At 37.3% G+C, this 20,598-nt stretch overlaps 1 protein-coding gene across 3 annotated transcripts in view; it reads left to right on the forward strand.

The window, feature by feature from the left end:
- The window catches only part of LOC145999776 (telomerase protein component 1-like), a 374,109-nt gene extending 360,263 nt beyond the window's left edge, over positions 1-13,846 (forward strand). For all 3 annotated transcript variants that reach the window (XM_083137076.1, XM_083137078.1, XM_083137077.1), the window contains exons 40-43: positions 5,101-5,205; positions 6,224-6,437; positions 8,406-8,531; positions 11,761-13,846. In XM_083137076.1, the coding sequence (XP_082993202.1) occupies positions 5,101-5,205; positions 6,224-6,437; positions 8,406-8,531; positions 11,761-11,904 (589 nt within the window). In that variant the 3' untranslated portion in view covers positions 11,905-13,846. The remainder of the gene's footprint in view (positions 1-5,100; positions 5,206-6,223; positions 6,438-8,405; positions 8,532-11,760) is intronic.
- Positions 13,847-20,598: the final 6,752 nt, after the last annotated feature.

A 20,598-nucleotide genomic window follows, 5' to 3' on the forward strand; every position in this document is an offset into this window, starting at 1 on the left:
ACCTCCTACCCCAACCAGCCAACACCTCTGTTCGCAAAAGATGGGAGAGGGCCTATATATCGGCCATGAGTGCAACCACTCCACCTGGCCTGAACAAGGCCACCCAGTAATGCCCAACCCTCACCCACCCTCCCGCCCTCCCTCCCAACTCATCCTACACACTCACAGTTTACGACGAGCCTGGTGACGAAACAGTGTTTTTTTCGTTCTACGCACCGCTTCTTCTTCAATGGGGACCTGGCAACTCTGCAGGACCCCAACTTCCGGTTCCGTCTTCTGTTTCTTCTCACACCGATGATGCTATAAATTAGCGAAAATTTTGAATTTTCCTACTGTCCGGTGAGTGTTTCCTTTTACCTTATTTGATTTTTATATATATATATATATATATATTTTCCTTTGTATTTCTAAAAATTAAAAATACAAAATTATTTATTACTTATGTAGAATGACTATCTATTTTGTACACAGACGTCATCATAATACACATGAGTGTATTATTTTGTAACAGTTTTGCAGGAAACCAAGATGAAAAAAACAACTTACAATCCAGGAAGATGTTGTCGGTGTACAAAATAGATACTCATTTTACGTAAGTAATAAATAATTTTGTATTTTTAATTTTTAGAAATACAAAAGAATATATATAATTTGAAACTCGAGCATTTGTAGTTACCGAGACATAAATTGTATTTAAAACCTAAATAAATTTTAAACTTCCTACTGAGAACACTGCACTCAGGCCTTGTTGTGTAAAATTGGCCTGGATGAGTGGTGAAGTAAGAACAAACTGCAAGTATAACAGATGAGCTTCTGTGGTGGCTAATTTTGTATGTAGATTTAAATTAATTACCTGTGAGTGGACTCGCCCTAGATAGTTGCACGTGAGTACATGATATGCATAGGTGATTGGGCAGCAGTATTGTCTGAGCAGCAATCAAGGCCAAACGGCCCAGCTTGTTATCCTCTGGAGTGGTTTTGCTGCATGACAACATGCGGCCACATACGTCAGCTGTTGCAAAGAACACATTGGCGGCGTTTGGGTGCACAGTGTTGGAACACCCACCGTATAGCCCCGATTTATCGCTATCCAACGTCCATATCATTGGTCCGTTGAAAAAAGGCATTTAAGGGTCAGTGCTTCCACTCAAACAATGGCGTCGTGGACAATGTTCGCAACTGGTTCCAATCTCAGCGAAAGGAGTTCTACAAGCAGGGTATTGACCGCTTGGTTAAACAGTGAGACAAGTGCTTGTGTAACTTTGGAGGTAATGTTTGATATAAACCTTGTTGATTTCATTCTGTGGCCCCTGTTCCATTTTCATTTGATCCACCCTAATAATTTCTATTTTGAAGGAACTGAATACAGTCAACTCTCGATACAACGACCTTTCACAATTTCTGGGAAAAGGGTCGTTGTTTCGAAGGGGTCGTTATTGGAATTTGCACCAATTTTCAGCTTAAACGAAGCTCAAACGGACATAAAGATGCCTAGGAGATGGTAACACCATGTATCCTGGTAGTTATACAACCTGTTATGCACATGACAAGTGTTGTGAAAAGGAAAATAGAACATGAAAACGTTTTCATAAAAAAGGATTTAAAATAATGTTACTTTCTTTCAATTACGCACAGTCGTTGCTCTCCCAGGAAATTCTTACCATTCTAGTTCATGAGAAACCCGTTTGCACCGAGACCTATGGAAAGGAAAACAATCTCTCGCTTATTGCAAGTGAAACTCAAAGAATCAGTCAGACTGGCGCCAGCAAAAGCGGAAGATATCTGGCAGAATGAAGGTTGGATTTTATACGGGTCTACATTGTCTGTTACAAGATTAACTGGTAAGATTAGATCTCTCGGGAGAAACAACACAACCTTTATAGGTGCACAAAAAAAAAAAGGCGGGGCTGTAAATTTCGTTCTGGTTCCGCAGTGTAAAATACATCGTAAAAAAAGGTCACGTTTTCTTTGCTTCAACCAACTTCATTCACCCCCCCCTCCCCCATTCAAGGGAGCAGTCCAAACTCGTTCCTTGACTTGCATTGTAATCCAGCGTGAAAAAGGAAACGCGCAACTTGCGATCTGTTTTCACTCAGTGCGTATTCTAGGACACGTCATTAAACAGCGTCACAGTCCATAATCATTCTGGTTTGGAATTGGATTTCACTTTAAACTGTATATTTAGTCCCGATTAGCCCATCAGCATAAAATGAACTTAAAACAAGCTTTATGAAACTGCGCATTTTCACGTATCAAAATGGTAGATCGTTATTTATTTATCGACGATTTAATGTTGGATTTAGGACTATTCTCGATGTCAAACACCCACTCCTTCAAAAGTTTTCCCCTTGAATAATGTCTTTTTAATCGGCCTCAGCGAACATTCCTACATTTAACATTTTTCTTTTCCTGAATGGTTCTGAAGAAAAGGCTGATGCGAATTAAATTTACAGTTTTGCTTATCAGAACAGAAGGCGCAGAACATGAAGTTATTTTAACTCTTGTTTTCCTTTCTGGAGATCGAATTTCGTTATCGTCAAATCAAAACAGCTGCTTTGCAAGATTCAAAACAACAACCTTTTCCTCCGCCCTGCTGGTATCAGCAAGCAAGAGCTTTGCAGATGCTAGACAAAACACTGGCGCCAGGTGCAGCGTAAAAACAAGGAGACCTGCTGAAAGTTCGAGCAACAGGTGGCGGAACAGAAAAATAAGATGGAACTTTTAACAAACAGCAGTGTAAAGAAGAAAGAAATGACCCTTGTTTTACGTTTTACCATGCAACAAACAATAATACGGGCAATATTTCCTATGCAGACAACAGCATAAAAAAAATAGGACCTGAATTCTGGAATTATCAACATTGCCGTGCACACCAGTGGCAGAGGAGCACTTTTTTTTTTTACTTGTTCTATGGTTTTTGTTTGTTTTCAAGAATACATCCAGAACTGGTTGCCCCATTTCAGACGTCAAAGGAAAGGAATAGGGGTGGGTCCTCTTCCACCCTCGCCTGTAATCAGCCCGTGTGCACACACAAAGCAAGAAAATCGTGACTGAAACAATCGGCATCGCCCCTCCCCCCACGTTTGCTGACAGAAAAAGAGGATGAAGTCAAGTCAGCCAACGGAACATTTTTTTGGCAGATATTACGTCATCGACACAATTAGGAAAACGTATGAAGTGGGATTATGATGCACGTAAGATCGAAGTAAACTTTAGGGAAACCTGGATGACAACGCATTAAGAGGGTTGACGATCTTTAGTTGGCCTATGTGGTTTTGATTATCTCTAACAGTTTCGCTTTTTTATGACGTGTTACAGGGAAAAAAGAACACGCTTTGAATGAAAGCGGTTACCGGAAGTTGTCGGAACCTTCTGAACTCTAGGTCAGAACTGGACAGACTTCCAGGTGCCACGCGTCTGTATTTTGGAACCTTCCTGCGACCTTATCTCTCAAGCTGGTGTATTTATCGATGAGATCTGCCATACACATGGCAAAGACTGCAAACCCAGCGGTCATTTCGGTCTGCTCACCCCCCCCCCCCCCAAGTTTTCAGCAGCTCTTAGGACAAGGAAAACAAGTCAAGGTCGATTTAAAATAACATCGAAGCACATTCGATCTTCTCTTCTCACGTATCCAAGAGCAAGAGTGGCAAAACAAGCCTGGCTCGGGTAGCGGCGGTCGGGTCCGGAGTAACATTGGTGCACTTGAGGGAGGGAAGGGCAGAAGTCAAGTGCTATTGGATATCACTCAAAATGGTGTAGTGGTGTCTATTTTTAGTTCAGACCCAATTGTGAGCGGTGGAGCGCTCGTGAAGGGAATGAGTGAAAAAAAACAACACATTTTTCGGCCGATTTCCTTCAATTTTTTTAAACTTTTTTCCCAAGTTTTTCAACTTTTTTCTAAATTTTTCACGGTTCCCGGGAAAAGGGTCGTTACTTCGAGAGGGTCGTTATACCCGGGGTCGTAGAATCGAGAGTTGACTGTATCTGCTTTTGTTGAAGAATTATAACTTTCTTTTCATTAAGTCCTTTTTTTTTACACACTGTATCTTGGTGGTGTAAACTTGAAAAAAAATTGTGGAAATTGGATGAGACATCACAGCAAGTATAAAAACCACTTTAATAGTAACATAAGTGTATTATTTTGTAATAGTTTTGCAGGGAACCAAGATGAAAAAAAGACTTAAAATTCAGGAAGATGTAAAATGAAGAATTTTTTTCAGCATAAATGTTTATTGGTAACATGAAGATTGAATGTACAGGGTGAGCCGAAAAGAAAGACAGATTAAACGCTTCATAAATCAAAAACTTTTTGTTTTATCAGAAAGCATTTAGTACTGTTTCATAGAGAAAGTCTTCAAGGTTACGACCTCAACATTTCGTTTGTTTTCGTGACGTCAGCATCACGTGAGCACCTTTGACGTCAGTTGAGCAATATGGCCACTAGCCAGGTAGAAAAGGCTTTGTGTGTGCTTGGATTTGCAAAAACAAATTCTGTTACTGTCGTACAGCTTAATTAACATGGTGTGGCAAATAACCACCCACAAGGCAGTCCATGTACGCCTGGAGCAAGGCATTTTAGGAGACTGGTTGTCTGTGCTAGGGGAAATGTCGTGTTTAGTGAGAGCTGGACCATCGCATTGATATCTGTCATGTTACAAAAGGGTCACACATAGAACATTTGTAACTTAGCCATGTAAACTTCAGGACATTCTCTTCCAAGCATGTAAATATTTCAACCATGTTATTAAAACTCTTGTTTCTGTAAAACTTTGAAACTGTTTATTTCTTTTAGGCTCATCCTGTATGATGTGGGTAAATGTAAAATCTGGGTTGCACACACTTTGAGTATTGTAATGCTGTTGATAGTATTTGACACTTGCAGGTTTCAGTTTTCAATAAAACTGCTTTTTTTTATGGAAACGAATCATTTTTTTTAAAAAAGCTGAAACCAAAAAATGTTAATATGTTATTATTTTAAAATCAAAACCTGCATAATGGACTTGGAATTCTATGAAGTACAACACGTATACGATAATTGTTTTCTTGCACTGCTATTCATTTCTTTAATTATAATGTTTTGATTTCCATATGTTACAGGCTTGATGACTGGGTGCTTCATTTACTGACCGATCCAGTGGACTGTTATGCTCTCTACGCATGTACTGTGAGTGGATCTCTACGGCGTGAAGAGCTTAGTAAATTGTGAGTAAACATATTGTTTTGTACAGGAAAATGGTAGAATGAGACACACTTGTATTTCCCAGGCTGAACTTCAGCCAGTGCTGAATTATAAATTTTCTAGTCATAATTCTTTGCATCGTCCTGCACCATGTAGTCTAAGGCATGCGTGCAGGTGGGAGTCTCCTGGTGGAGGGGAGTGTAACAACTTTTCTCCTGAGATTTCGGACTGTGTATGGGACCGGTCGCCACCCACCATCGTAAGGAAATTGGGATGCAACGAATGAGTAGCGTAACCTGATCACGGAAACCTACAAGAACGACATCAAGTTTATGGCACTTTCATTACAAGTGCTAACTGCTTTCCTGGGTACTGTTCATTATAGTAAACTAGTTGATTGCCCGGCATTGTCCGGGTATTTATACATCCCAATCTTCTATTAGACAGGAAAATAATTAATTCTAACTATAGTGTAAAATCAACTTGGAGTTGAACGGCATAGCGACCCTGAAAACTATGGATTCCACACTACGGCATTGGGAGTGTCACTTTTCACCTTAGCGACCACGAAAACAATGGATTCCACACTAACATCGGTTTTCGATTATTTTTACATGTCACCCCCTTTCCACTCCCATCCCTAGGGGTGCCAGGGGTGTCTTACCCCCACATTATTTTTTTCGATATTGCATGTGATATGTATACAAAGTTTGGTTGAAATCGCTCCAGGCATTCGAGAGTTATGACAGAACAAACACTCACACATACACACACATTTTTATATATTAGAAGATTAGATGTATATTTCTGTAATTTAAATAAAAACAGTTATAGATGCAAATGCAGAAGCAACTCCTTAATAATAAAATTAATTAATTAATTTAAAGAAACATGTTGGACTTCATGTAAAGTTTCTAAAAATCCAAAAGTGCTCTGCAAGTGTTTTTGCAATTCAAAAGTGACATTTACTTAACTCTTCTAGTAAAAGAGTGAGCTACTTTCTGTGTGTGAGAGAGAGTAGTAATTTCTCCACTGTTGCAGACTGTATTCAAGACTCCAGAAAAGGGCTACTTCAAATAACTCCCAGGAAGAAGAAGATGCGGGTACTCGGATGGAGCCCATCTCGAGTGCTGGTGAAGAAACATGGGTTTCCAGTGTTCTTGCTCTTCACCACAGATCTAAGACTGTTCTTCTAGCTGGACTTCACACTGGTGAAGTCGTGTTTGGTGTTGATTCTGATAGGATTACGAAGAAGGTAAGATTTTCAAAGTGGATAGCATAGTGGTACTTTAAATATTTGCTTCTTGACATTGCCTCGTTTGAGATACTTCTGTTTCTTCCTTAATGTTTTTTAAGCATCAATTATTTCAACCTTTCATAATTTATCAATCCAAATAGTTTGCAAGGTAGAACCTTGTGTTTTACATGAGACTGGCTTAAGAACTTATGTAGTAGGAATATCAACAGGGTGCAGCAGCATTTACAGAGTAATTTAAATTCTCAATTATTTATGAAATAAGTAGTTTTATTGAATAAACTTGGTACCTTGTTGTGCAGAAAGGAATTCCATTTGCCAGTTAATGTTTGATTTTGACTTGGTACTTAATATTGTTCTGACCCCCCGAACGGCAAAAATGAACAAATAAAATACTATAAATCAAGCACCATGCAATATTCTTCTTTTATTATGTGTATGTTATTTTGTCATACATATTGTATCAATAAATAACCAATAAATAAGAGAATTTAAAAGGGGAACAATTAAATTCATGCAACTGACCTCCTGGTATACCATATTTACTCTTGTATAATACGCACTTTTTTCCAAAATTTTAATTTGGACAACCAACATGAGACCGTACAGGGTCATTCCATGATTTTGTGACACTTGCATTGATTTTTCATGTTTACGGAACCCTATCATGTTATATATCGTTGTAAAGCTTAAATCCTGCAGTTTCTGAATATGGCAACAGTATTCAATTCAAGATAACGACACTAATGTGAAATGCGGTTGAAATAAGCTTATCACAAAATGAAGAAACATTCTAATTTTTATGGTACTTTAGATGAAAGAAAAGATAAGCAAAAAAAATCATAATTAAAATGTATTACTGGCCAAATAATATTACATGTATGGAGTGTGTAAATGCCTTAATGGAAGAAATCTTGTGCTGTTTACTGCTAGTTTGAGAGTCCTGAATGTTCATTGTATAAATGTTACATAAGTCAAGGAAAAAGTATATATTTTGAAGTTTTTTTTTTAGAAAAAGTAAAGATTGAAGGAACAAAACCACATATAAAAGTTTAAAGGCCATTTCCCACGATTTTTCACTTTGTAATGTAATGTTCTACAACACCAAGAAAAGCAGTGCCATTCTGGCAGAATTCGAGCGTACCTCCCATCACATGGGATGCGTATCAGTGGAATTTGGTGGGCGAGAAATAATAGATAATAACTTCCTGAGCACTGCAAATCCATAAGGTAATTTTGGTCTCGATTTCTACTATTACAGAATAATTAAGGTGGTTAAAGAGTGAAAGCTTTGGGATGCTAAACACAGTGGAGGGGGGGAGGTGGCGTGAGTTGACAAGGGGATATTCTCCTCTTGGTCCACATAGCAACAGCTTTACAACCTATTACTAAGAAAGCCATTTCTTGAAACTGGATTGCACCATGCATTAGATAAGAGATATAATTGTTTGTCACTTTTCCCCATCAAAAACCAAGGTGTGCACGTGTAAATATGGTATTTTAAGGCACCAGAACACTAAATGCAAACCCTCGAATGTATGCAGGTGTAGGTGGGCTAACTTTGGGGGTCCCCCCACTTTTGTAAATCCACCTTTTTCTAAAACAAATGGCCATGGTTATATAATAAAAAATAAGCCCTTGTTTCCATGATAAACACAAACTCAATATGCTGACCAAGGCAGAATTTATTTTATTTAAAAAAAAATGTGCTTGGTACAGAGTCTGAAGAAGACCTTGCTAGAAGGTTGAAACGTAACATTTAGTTTATATTTTTTAAAATAAAATAAATTCTGCGTTCGTCAGCATATTGAGTTTGTGTCAAAAATAAGGTTTTGGGGCTACTCAAGGGTGAAGCCCCAGTTTGGCATCATCGAGGATGGTCCCTGAAGTCTTGGATACTTAAGTCACCCCTCCTATGCACAATATATAGCAATATGGTTTGCTAATAAGTTACTCTTTCTGTTGTAGATCCACGAATCATCCATTGAGTCCCTCTGCTGCGATCCCTATCTTGGCGATCAGTTGTATTCATCTTCAAAAGATGGGAGCATCAAAATATGGAAGCTGAATGACGAATTGAATGATTTGATTCAGGTATGTACATTTTTTCAATTGTAATATAATTAAGCCTTGTTTCCATATTAAAACCAATAAGTTGCTGACCAAGGCAGTTTATTAAGATAAAAACACTTAACACGTAACATTTCGACCCTGTATCAGGGTCTTCCTCAGACGAAGAACTAAACTAAAATGATGAAATATACTATACACAGAAAGATTACATACACATAGCAGGGTCACTAGCCACACAACAACAAATCAAGTTGACAGTCCTTATCTAGGAAGATTTCTCCAAAGGAATTAAACATATCACCTCCTCACAGTTGTTGACTAATGGGTCTACTACACTGACAGGTGATTGGCAGGTCAAGATTAGCAAGAGTCTAGAACCACCTGCATACCACTCCCCCTCCCCTCCTGCCTTTTTGGTTATGGATGAATACCTCCTCCTCTGGTCTTCTTCTTTTCTCTTCTTTCTTCCTTGTTCATACTTCTTTTTTCTTCATTCTTTTTCTTCATCCTTTCAACTTTCTCTAACACACTCTTCCATTCCTTGTTTATCTTGAGTCCTCCATTCCAATTCATGATGTCTTCTCCTTTCTTTTATATTTCTTTGGCCTCCTTCCGTTTTCTCACTAGTTCTCTCTTCTCTTTTCCTATTCGCCTAGCCGAATCCCATTCAACTTCATGTCCTGTTTGTCTAGTGTGTTTGAATATGGTATTCCTGTCTCTCTTCAATCATCCATATGTTGCTTTCACCTGTCTTTAAGTCTCTTCTTCATTTCCCCTATATATACACTTTCACATCCTCTGCACTTCACCTCCTAGATTACCCCTTCCTCTTCTTCCTCTCTCTTTTCTTCCTTCTTCTTGCTGGCTATACTTAAAATAGTGCGTCCTCCCTTCCTGTAAGTTCTTATACCCACTTTCCTCAGCACTTTGCATATCTTCTCTGTGGCATCGCCCATACTTCTTATACCAAACCATCTTTCTTTTTCTTTTTCTTCCTTCTCTTCCAGTCCTCTCTCTTTTATCTATTTCCTTCTTCTGTTGATGTTGTGTCTGTCTTTCTTTTCATAGCCATTCTCTTCTAATTGTTCCCACAGGCTATTAATCTTGGTTGCTTCTTCCCCTTTCTCTGTGCATATCTTCTTTATTCGGTCTTCAATGTTTCTTATAAAACTACGTTTAGTTCCATCACCCACATCACTTCTTTTGTGGCAGAACACTCCTGCCGAACACTTCCTTTGATACCATGTAGCCACAATCCCCATTCCTCTCTTCTTTTTCATCTCAATATCCAAAAAATTTAATGTTCCTTCCTGTTCCGTTTCGAGCTCAAGGAATATCCCTGCTTTCTGATCTTCTACATCTTTAACAAGCTTACTCAGCTGCCTTTTCGTTCCCTTCCATATCCCAAAAACAATCATCCACATATCTACAAAACAGACTTAACTTATCTCCTCCTTTCACTATCACTTCCTTCTCCCATTCATTCATAACTAATTCCGCCAGCACAGGGCTCAAGCAAGTGCCTATATTCAGACCTTCATTAATCTTGATGATTTTACTCCCCACTCTGCTGTAGCCATTGTCCCAAATGGTTTCCAGCGCTTGTACCACTCTCTCACTATCCCATTCTCCTATAATGCTTTCCCCCACTTTCTTCCTCACTATATCCACTACGTGTCCCCTTTTGATGCTCGGGAACATGCTTCTCACGTCTAGGCTAAACATTGTGATCTTATCCCCAGACTCCTTCAGACCTTTTATAAGGTCCACCACCTGCTCACTGTTTTTCACAGCTCTGCTTTCTTGTTCTCTCACTAACAATTCAATTACCTTTTTTAACTTCTTCTCCAATGGTTCCAAAATATTGTCCCTGCAATTCATCACTGGTCTCAAATTTATCTCTTCTTTATGTATTTTGGGAAAGCCTTTTAAACAGGGCAGTCTTCCTGCCTCCTTCGTGAGCTTTTTAAACCCCCTCCTTCCACAATCTTTTATGATATTTTCTCTAATATTGCGTTCCTCTTCCATTCCACAAATCTCCTCATACGTGTCCCCTTTCAGGTCTTCAAACTTCTTCTCGTACCATTCTTTTTCCATCACGACTGTGGCCCCTCCCTTATCTGCCTGTTCCACCACCACATCGTTCCTTGTCTTGATTCTTTTCATACCCTCCCTTTCCTTCTGGCTCAAATTATCTAATCTTCTCTGTTTATCCATTTCTTTCTTCAAAATGGCTGCTGTTCTTCTTCTAATCTTATCCCTTTCTGCCTCTTCTTCAATATGTATTTTCCTTGCTGTGGAAATGCATTGAATGTGTCAGCAGAGCTCCAAAGAGGCAAGAATCAGAATTATATAATTACAGAATTAGATGTAGTGGGACTTCTATTCTGGTATATTAACCATCACTCCAATGATAGATAAAAATGAAGAATTATGAAATAAAAGATAAGGAAGGAGAAATGACTAATGCAAAAGGTAGCCTTGAATCAGTAAAGTGCTATTTTGAAACTTGAATCAATAGTAACTAAAAAATAAATTATCGAGTAATAACCCTGACATCGACATGCTGAGATTATGTGAAAACTTTTAAGGAATGAAAACTCAAAGGTAGGAAACTGTGACCTTGGGATACAAATTTCACCAAAAATTGCTGCTGAACCAGGACTAGAATGCATGTTCGCTGGAATTTCTACAAAGTAAATATTGATATTGAACCTTGCGGAATCCCTTCCACCTTGCCCTTAAAACTAACAAATGGGCCTTTTCCCCAGTGGGTGGGGATGGGCCTGTTTTCATGAATGTCCGACCAGAACCGGAGGTTGATTAGGGGTTGGGTTGAGTTCAGCGCATAGTTGGAGATGGCTGAGTCACTAGTCTTCTGTTTTGAGTGCTGTTTTTAGTGACTCATGCATGGTAAACTGCAGAGGTTGGTTAGCGCTATAAAAATAGTGTGCTTGTAGCATGATTGAACGTCCAGCAGTTAATGAAAGAGAGGACTGTGTAGAAACTCCTCAATGATAAACTGGGAACGGGTTATCACTATGATAAATATTACACTCGTAGATAGAAGTTCTTAATAGTGCATTTCTTGGAATAGAGCAAAAGGCAACTATGTTCCGGATCTGCACTGGAACCTTGTATATACGGAAAAGGTGAGAATCTTGTAAATAAATAGTGCATAAAAATATCTCCGTGAAGCGCTTTCTTCGCAGCAATACTTCAAAGTCAAAACTATATTATTATTTTTCAGTTGGGTCAGTTTGAGTCGTTGCCCAATCCTGTGACAAAGATGGCATCATGTGTTGTAGATGGAAAGACTGTGCTCGTCTGTGGGGATTTGAGAGGTGGTGTCAACTTCCTAATGGTTCATAACACAAGGCAGGAAAATAAGTAACTCATTTTCTGCCTGCAATACATGGACATAAACAATATAGTATTAACTAAGGGTGCTCTTTGGACACTAGTGAAATCACACAAGGCAACTTTCACAGTATTACTTAATTTTGTGTGCAGTGTGAGCATTTTATTCCACATGGGTGATGTGTGAATTCATATTTTGAAGAATTTTTGTGTATTACTAAATATACCAAGATATCCAATGATGGATCAAATGGATAATGGTGCATTAAATGTATAGGTGATAGATAAAGTGTTTCTAGGTTCCTCAGAACTATCTTGCATTTTTCTGTGATCGTTTAAAATTCTAGAACAAAGCAAATGAGGCATTCACTTACTCATTATTTGCATTGAGTTGTTGTTATTCCTTAAGTTGTTTCACTCTGAGAGGTGTAAGTTTTTTTGGACTATATGCTATGTATTATAGGCAATGTGTTGTTATTTTGGAAATGTATAAAATTCTAGAAAAACTGCAAATAATAACTATATTTTTTCTTGTTAGGTATATCTTACCTCTTTTGTCAAGTAAATAAATAATGGAAATTGTATTCATGTTCAAGTTCAAACTAAAGTCATATGTTTCTTGTGTGAAAGTTCATACATGTATTTGCTTTGTTTTGTTTCTATGATCTGTTTAGTAAGATATATTTACCTAGTAATTTATCTTTGTTTTTGGTTAGTCTGCCATGGTTACTTTGTCCATAAATGAATACACTTCAGAGCCAAAAATGACAATATTATTTTCAAATAATATAATTTTCCATTTTGTATTTGAAATTTCTGTGAAGTAGTAGTATTAAAAATATTCTTCTCTGCACTTCACTATTTTCTGTTTTCTGCGTTATTTGAGAATTTGAGAATTTTCTCCCTCATATGTGAAGTTTTAATTTTCATTGTGAGTAATTTACATTTAATTTTTTTCCAAGCTGTGTTCATATTATTTCATTGACAAAATAAGTTGTACCATTGTAGAATTTTTCAAATTTCTTCCATTTTTGAAAATTCCATTATGTACTTCAAGTTGCGATACACTGTTGCGTTATTACACTATAATTATTATGGATATTGATACTAACTGCAGAAACAGAGTTTTGTGAAAAAATGAAAACAGTTAAACTATCTTCAGTAAATTTGTAACTTTAATCAGTTAGATTAATAACAACTTTGAAATTATATTGTTATACTCCTTAAATATTATACAAGCTTTAGCATATTGGTTAGTGTTGCCTTATGGTGATTTGAAAAGTTGAAACCTGAGGAATTGTAATAAATAAATATTTTAACGATAAGAGGAACACCAAGCATACCATTCACAAATCACTGTTGGAGAAATACAATAAATACACTTCAAAGTTTGTTTGAGGATTAATGGAAATATGTTAAAGTTTGGATATAGAGTGAATACTAAAATTGCTTGTAAAATAACTTTTTTTAACAGATAAACTAAATAAACAAGATTATAAAATAAAATTAGCAGTGAAGCGGTTATTGAAATAAAGAAATGTAACTTCGTAGAATTCTATATGGAGAAAAAATATGTAGTATTGGTTCAGGTGGTGGTACTTTGTTTTCTTTATAATTTTTTTAATAAATTAAAACAGAAAATTCTCATTGCACATACAGAAACTAAAAGTGTGAAGTAGAAAATGATGGCACCGCAACTTGTAATCAATGTGACATTGAGAATATTTTCAAGTTTTGTTGGTTGTTATCTTACCGGGAACTTGTTACCAATATTGTATTACAAGTACTGAAATAATCTGTGATAAATTTTGCAGCCGGGTGTACTGTGTTTCGCATTGTACAGATTTGTATAAATGTTTCCATATGTATATGACATAAAATTACAAAGTTATGTAAAGAATAAATATTAATTGTTGTGTAGTTGAACTCTTTTAATTTGTTAGGTTTTAAGCACCGGAAGAGCTGGATATAAAAATTGTGTGCAAGCATTACTGAACACAACAAGCAAAGTGTTTTATTATGTGTTCATTTCCAGAATAATACATTTCTTTCTTACTTTAAATAATAACCAATGTAATCACTGTACTGTATGTAGCTAAGTACACTCTACACTGTAATTCAGTATTATTTCTTCAGGGTTGCTATTGACCGGGAATTCTTTGAATTTTGGGAATTATACGTGAATTATTGGCTCCGGAAATTGTGCGTGAATTTTTCTCAGTAGACGTGAAAAATTGCAACTTTTATTCAATCCAAATCCCATTGAATTTATACATGCTTATAAATACCTTGAGTCAAGTATTTACAGTTTAGCTTCTATTTTTATCGAGGAAGGAGAAGAAATTTACGTTGAAAATAAAACAAAATTCTCTCAATTTGCTTACTTTGTTAGTTTTCCTTTGCAGAACAATCTGTCTCACAGACGGAAGATTATTGCAAGATAAGATATCTTGAAGTTAGTTAAATTTGAGTTTGAAATTCTTGTACAATTAACAATTTTTCATAGATTAGTATATCCCGTTAACTTGTGTTTGTAGATGTATTTCGAGGCTGAGTATGTGAATTGGTAAATGTAAAGTCCTCACCTTATTTTAAATATATATATACTCTTATACTATTTAATTGAATTGAATTAGAATTTTTGGATACGATTAAATCACTCAGACCCTTTATATTGCTAATATATTTGTTTGTGTATGTGTGTGGGTGGCGAGAAGTGGAAATACGTAAGATTGAAACAGAGAAAACATCTGTTTGGACTCTTTGAAATTTTTAAAAGTTCACCTTCAAAACCGGGAATTATGCTTGCATTTCATCATGGTCCTAGAGTGGCCAATCTGTTCTTATCCTCAAATTGACTGATTGTTTTTGATATTACGGACACATCAGCACATAGTCTATCTTTGCCTGTCACACGATACGGGGAGAAACTCCTTAACTAAAACAAAATTAAGGACAGGCCCCTAACAAGAATATAAAATATATCTGTTATAAACTTCATCACTAATTTTTTAAAACTAATTCGTTCATTCATTACTTTACAAGAACTAAAAGTACAGTGTGTCCGGCTTAAAAGTATAATAAGATAAAACTTAATAGTAAGTCTATTAAGATATTATTTCCCTATAGTTTACGGTTATTACAAGCATAAGAAAACTTTTTTTGTTGTGTAGAATTATTTTCCTGTAGTTTACGGTTTAACAATGAAAAACTGTTTTCTTATGCTTGTAATAACCGTAAACTACAGGAAAATAATTCTACAATGCAAGCAATGCATACATACAACAAAAAACTATTATTAAGATATTTCCGTACAGTTTTATTGTACTTATAGAGTAACTCAAGAAGTTTTTTTACACATCTTGTTTACCTCGATATATCGTATCAATCCATAGGATTGTATGTTTATTTTATTAAGTCTCTCTGAACGCTTCAAGTTGACCAGGGCATTCACTTGTTTTTCTCAGCTGTCTCAAGCCTCTTAGGCATGTTTACAATGCATTGTGTTGTGCCATGCAAACCTCCTGAGCATTCAGGAAACAGGTAACACTTCTGGTTTTGGTGTCAGCGGTTTGCATGGTAGCAATTATAATAAACACGATTCGGCGATTCGGCATCGAGGAAGAGCTCGATGGCCAGGGGATATAGAGGTGAGACAAACTGGGAAGTGAGGGGACTTTGGGAATTGAGTTGGTAGAGAGAGGAGGTCAGCAAGGCAGGAGGTCGATAGTGGAAGCACGCTTTGGTCAACAAGTTAGAAGCTCACAGAGGACTTCGCTATTTTCATTCAGCTCAGAGACTTCAGTTAGACAGGTAATTATCCTACACCCAGCCATGATACAGGTTCAACGGTTCACAAAATCCAACGAGTTGCCATTGTCTTTTCAGTAGTTTATTTCCTTTGTGTAATTTGTACCTTTCGCATGCCAAGCAATAACTCGTCATGTCAATGACGAGTGGTCTCATCAAGAGGATGAATGATGAGTAGTTTACATCACCCCATCAATTAACTGGTTAACATTCTAGGTGCTTTTAAGATCCCACGAACTTTAAGGTTCGTTACGTGGTGGATTTGCTGGGGCTTCTCATGCATTTTTTCGGAAATGCGATGAGAAAAGAGTTTGTTAGCCAGTTTAAAAATTTAACCCCACCCCAAAGCTCGTTACGTGGTGGATTTGCTGGGGCTTCTCATGCATTTTTTCGGAAATGCGATGAGAAAAGAGTTTGTTAGCCAGTTTAAAAATTTAACCCCACCCCAAAGCTCGTTACGTGGTGGATTTGCTAGGGCTTCTCATGCATTTTTTCGGAAATGCGATGAGAAAAGAGTTTGTTAGCCAGTTTAAAGTAACCCCACCCCAAAGCTCGTTACGTGATGAAGATACGTGGGCCTTTTCATTTCTTACAGGAATGAAAAGAGTTTGTTAATCAGTTTTAAATTCAACCCCACCCCAAAATTTTGCTCATTTATTTAGTTTCGTTAGTATGTCCTTGCCATATTTTATTTTGAAAATACATAGGGCTTAACGTTTTTTGCATTAATGGGGGGGAGAAGAATTTATATATGCCATGATAGATGTTTAGTCTAACATGAGGATGAATTCGATTAAATTTATCGACTTCAAGCTGGGTCGATAATCAGCGAAATGTAAAATGCGGAGGAACCTGCGCCCTAGCTCCGTCGCGGTTACCCACGTCGGGCTGGCGCTTTGGTATCAGGAGCGTCCGGCATTCCGCGTGGCGGAAGGTTCGATGTCGGATTTTAGGGAGGCCCATTTTGCCAAAAATGCGGCCGGCCCAGGGACGTCCGTGGACGATTCCCTATCAATCTGCTCCTGGTAGCTCTGTGGTTCACTCACAAACCCGGTACCATGGCTACGACAAATTCCCACCTGGGAAAATTTTACCATCCAGAATTTTAAATAAGGAATAAGGAATAGGCATTTAGATTTGAAGATTTCTTGCAGTGACAGTGATTTTAGAAATTTTTTTTTTATATGATCTTATGATCTTGGATACGAAAATTATTACAACGTTGGTTATGAGGATGCAGTAAGCTACAGTGAACAGTAAACGATTTTATCTTTAACATTTTAATTAATTAATAACGTGGATTACAAGTGGATTTTAAAGTTATATTATGAATGAGGAAAATAAATTAGTGCCACCGAGTCAGAGTCAATCGGCACTATAGTGCATCTTAACGAGTCATAGCACAGAGTATGCTTGTTTGAGTCAATATTTTGTTTTTGTTATTATTATTAATTGAAATTCCTTAAAAGTTTAATTTAAATTTGGTTTAAAACTGACCGTAACTTGTAAAGGATTTAGAATGCTTGAACTATGACTGCTAAGACTTTTGCAACGAGGATATTACATTTTATACATATATAGTTTTGGGAACGAATAAGGCCCCGAGGACCACTCATTTATATTCTTAATGACTGAAGTCTCCTAGCACCTCATGAAGGGAGCTTAGATTAAGGAGATAGTCAAGTTTATACGAGATAGTCACTTGCCTTACGTTACTTTAACTTACGCATACATTGCCTGAAAATTTTAATTCATGTTAATATGTAAAGAAACGAAACGCTAATTATATTCCTCGACACGCTGTACAATTATGTCCGCTATTACGCCAGGCGTATATAGTTAGAGTGGCGAACCGTGATTTAGGGTATAAACCGCCCGATTAATTAAAAGTTCTAGTTGAGAAGTAATAGATGTATAAATAGGCTGCAGTGACGAGAGATGTCCGTAAGCAGTTGTGACGAGAATGTAAAGAACTACAAGTAAAGAACTAAAAGTACAGTGTGTCCGGCTTAAAAGTATAATAAGATAAAACTTAATAGTAAGTCTATTAAGATATTATTTCCCTATAGTTTACGGTTATTACAAGCATAAGAAAACTTTTTTTGTTGTGTAGAATTATTTTCCTGTAGTTTACGGTTTAACAATGAAAAACTGTTTTCTTATGCTTGTAATAACCGTAAACTACAGGAAAATAATTCTACAATGCAAGCAATGCATACATACAACAAAAAACTATTATTAAGATATTTCCGTACAGTTTTATTGTACTTATAGAGTAACTCAAGAAGTTTTTTTACACATCTTGTTTACCTCGATATATACACCATTAGTAGCATGACAGATGTCCAACCTATATCGAAGCTCTGTGCATGTGTTGTACAGCATTACTGGTGTCGTATTCCGGAATGTAGCACAAATGGTACGTCGTATATCAGGAAGGTCAGGATCTCGTGTTTAGTGCACTTGAGACTTGACAAAACCCCACAGAAAAAAACAAACTGAGTAATGTCTGTAGTAGTCTCCAGGAGAGGCGGCAAATGGGTTCCAAAACCGGGGGGCAAGGTGCCACAGTTGCCACTGGTGTACATAACACGAGTTCTTTATTTTCCTGATCTATGACCTCACATCTCGAATGTGATGCCAGTAATGCTGTACAACACATGCGCAGAGCTTCGATATACATAGATTGAACATCTGTCATGCTACTAATGGTGTATATATCAAGGTAAACAAGGTGTGTAAAAAAACTTTTTGAGTTACTCTATAGGTAGAAGAAAACTGTACGGAAATATCTTAATAGACTTACTATTGAGTTTTCTTTTATTATACTTTTAAGCCAGACACACTGTATACTGCCTCCTGAGAATAAAATCTTACCTATTAAAATCTGAGGCTGTAAAGGAGCACACAGGACGACACAACCCCAGAACCTCGGCCTGCAAGAAGCAGTTACCAGGGTCTACTACAGGCATGTGAGGTAGGCTTTTTAGTGCCCCAAGGAAAGTCGCCCCTTACACTCTTTCTTCTCAAATTAATAATTTCTCTGATCAATCTATGTACATTCTGTAATGGCTTATATTCAAATGATAGCAGATCTTTTCTGTTGAATTCCATCAGGCACCATTTTTCCAACTGGTTTCACAAGGGTCTTTCATATTTCAAAGTTAGATTGCTCTATAATAATTACAAGCATGCGTAATATAAGACCTGATAACTTGTACAGTATGGGAGAAAGATGTAAAAATAAATACATAGAATTCTGGTCTTTTAGATACAAAAACACAGAGAAATTCTTCAACTGTGATTCAGACTCTCATATCAACGATTCTGAGATGAAAGAAGCAGCAATTATGTTTTGCTAGTAAAACCTAATGGCACATGGATCAACCTTAATCGTTTTCCTAACACATTATAATTCAATTGCATGATTTCAAAAAATGAACATATTTTTTGCTAATTCACTGAAGTAAATTAATTCTAAATTTTGCAGCGTAGATGGTATGTAGCCTGTCTCACCAATCATGGAGTCAGTACTTTCTGTAACGGTTGTCTTCTGAGGTACAAAATTCCAGCAACATTGAAAGTGAAGCCTCCCCCCTTAGTCCAAGGCCGGACTGAGACTGCCAAGAGGGTGGTGGCAATTTTCCTCATCAGAGCACAGATTGTAGGCAGTTGGGAAAAAATGTCACCAAATGTGCATTTTTGGAAGGGCACTGAGAGGCCACACTGGGATTTTGCCCAGTTTTTGGCCAGTCTGGCTCTGCCCTAGCCACACTTGCTTGACCATCTGTTGGAAGGTGGAGGGAATGAATCATGGCAGTTTGCATTTTTGTGTAAAAGTCCAAACACTGTCAATGGCTAGCAGGCTTAACATCTTTCAAGTTCTGATCAGGACCCTCCTGACCTACGCATGTGTGGTGTGGATGCACGATCCTCCAAGTTATCTAGTCAGACTTCAGTGAGTGCAAAACAAAGTACTGCGGATAATAGTAGCAGCAGAAGGGTACATACCAAATGTAATGATATGAGATGCCCTAGATGAGGAGAGACTGCATGATTTCATGGTGAGAAGAATGAAGTTCTGGGCAGCATAACCACACCATCCAAACCCAATGATTAACTTGATTGGACAAGCCAACTGCAGATGTCATGTATTCAAGCTTCCTCGTTTGTAGGATTGCCTCGTCGTCGTAGTCGCCACCATATGCTGTTGCAGTCATTGATGTCATTGCCATCAACACCGTATTTCCTTATGAAAGACATTCAGAAAGAAAGAAACTAATCTGCTGGAAAGAACGAACATCATGACAATGAAGATAGTCTGAATCTCCAAATGTGAAGCCAGCAACTCCAGCCAAGAATGATATACAAAATAGTCATGATCAATTGGTTTTAGAGAAAGAGGTGATGAAGGATTATGCTGGATTAATGTGTAGTTCCTATCACAAGAGCGTAGGTACCAAGCAAGCAAAGAGTTTTAAAGCATGTGTGTCTGAAAAGAAGAGTTTGAAAGCACATGAGTGTAAAGATGATGCAGGTGAAGTATTGGTGAAACAGGAGCAATTCTTGCGACAGTTGTGGGAAGAACATGTAGAGATGCGAGTAATTTAACCCAACATTCCATTTAAAAATATCAGAAACTGTGAGTTAGAGTCATGATAAAAGGACTGGCACTTACTAATAGACAAAACCCGACATGATAAGACCTTGATCTTTACCTTAAAGTCCACTTTATGAATAGAAAGGCTAAGTGGGACTGAACCTACAGTTTAAAATGGGATCCAACCTGCTATGTACTCCCACCTGGTATCGAACCTGAGATTACCCTTGATTACAACGCAAAAACATTACCACTATGCCATCAGGAACACACATTTATTCCTTTCAGAAATTTACACATGCCATTTTCCAGTTCAAA

This window comes from Lepisma saccharinum, chromosome 15 (assembly GCF_977018435.1).
Source record: "Lepisma saccharinum chromosome 15, izLepSacc3.1, whole genome shotgun sequence".
Lineage (NCBI taxonomy): Eukaryota > Metazoa > Arthropoda > Insecta > Zygentoma > Lepismatidae > Lepisma > Lepisma saccharinum.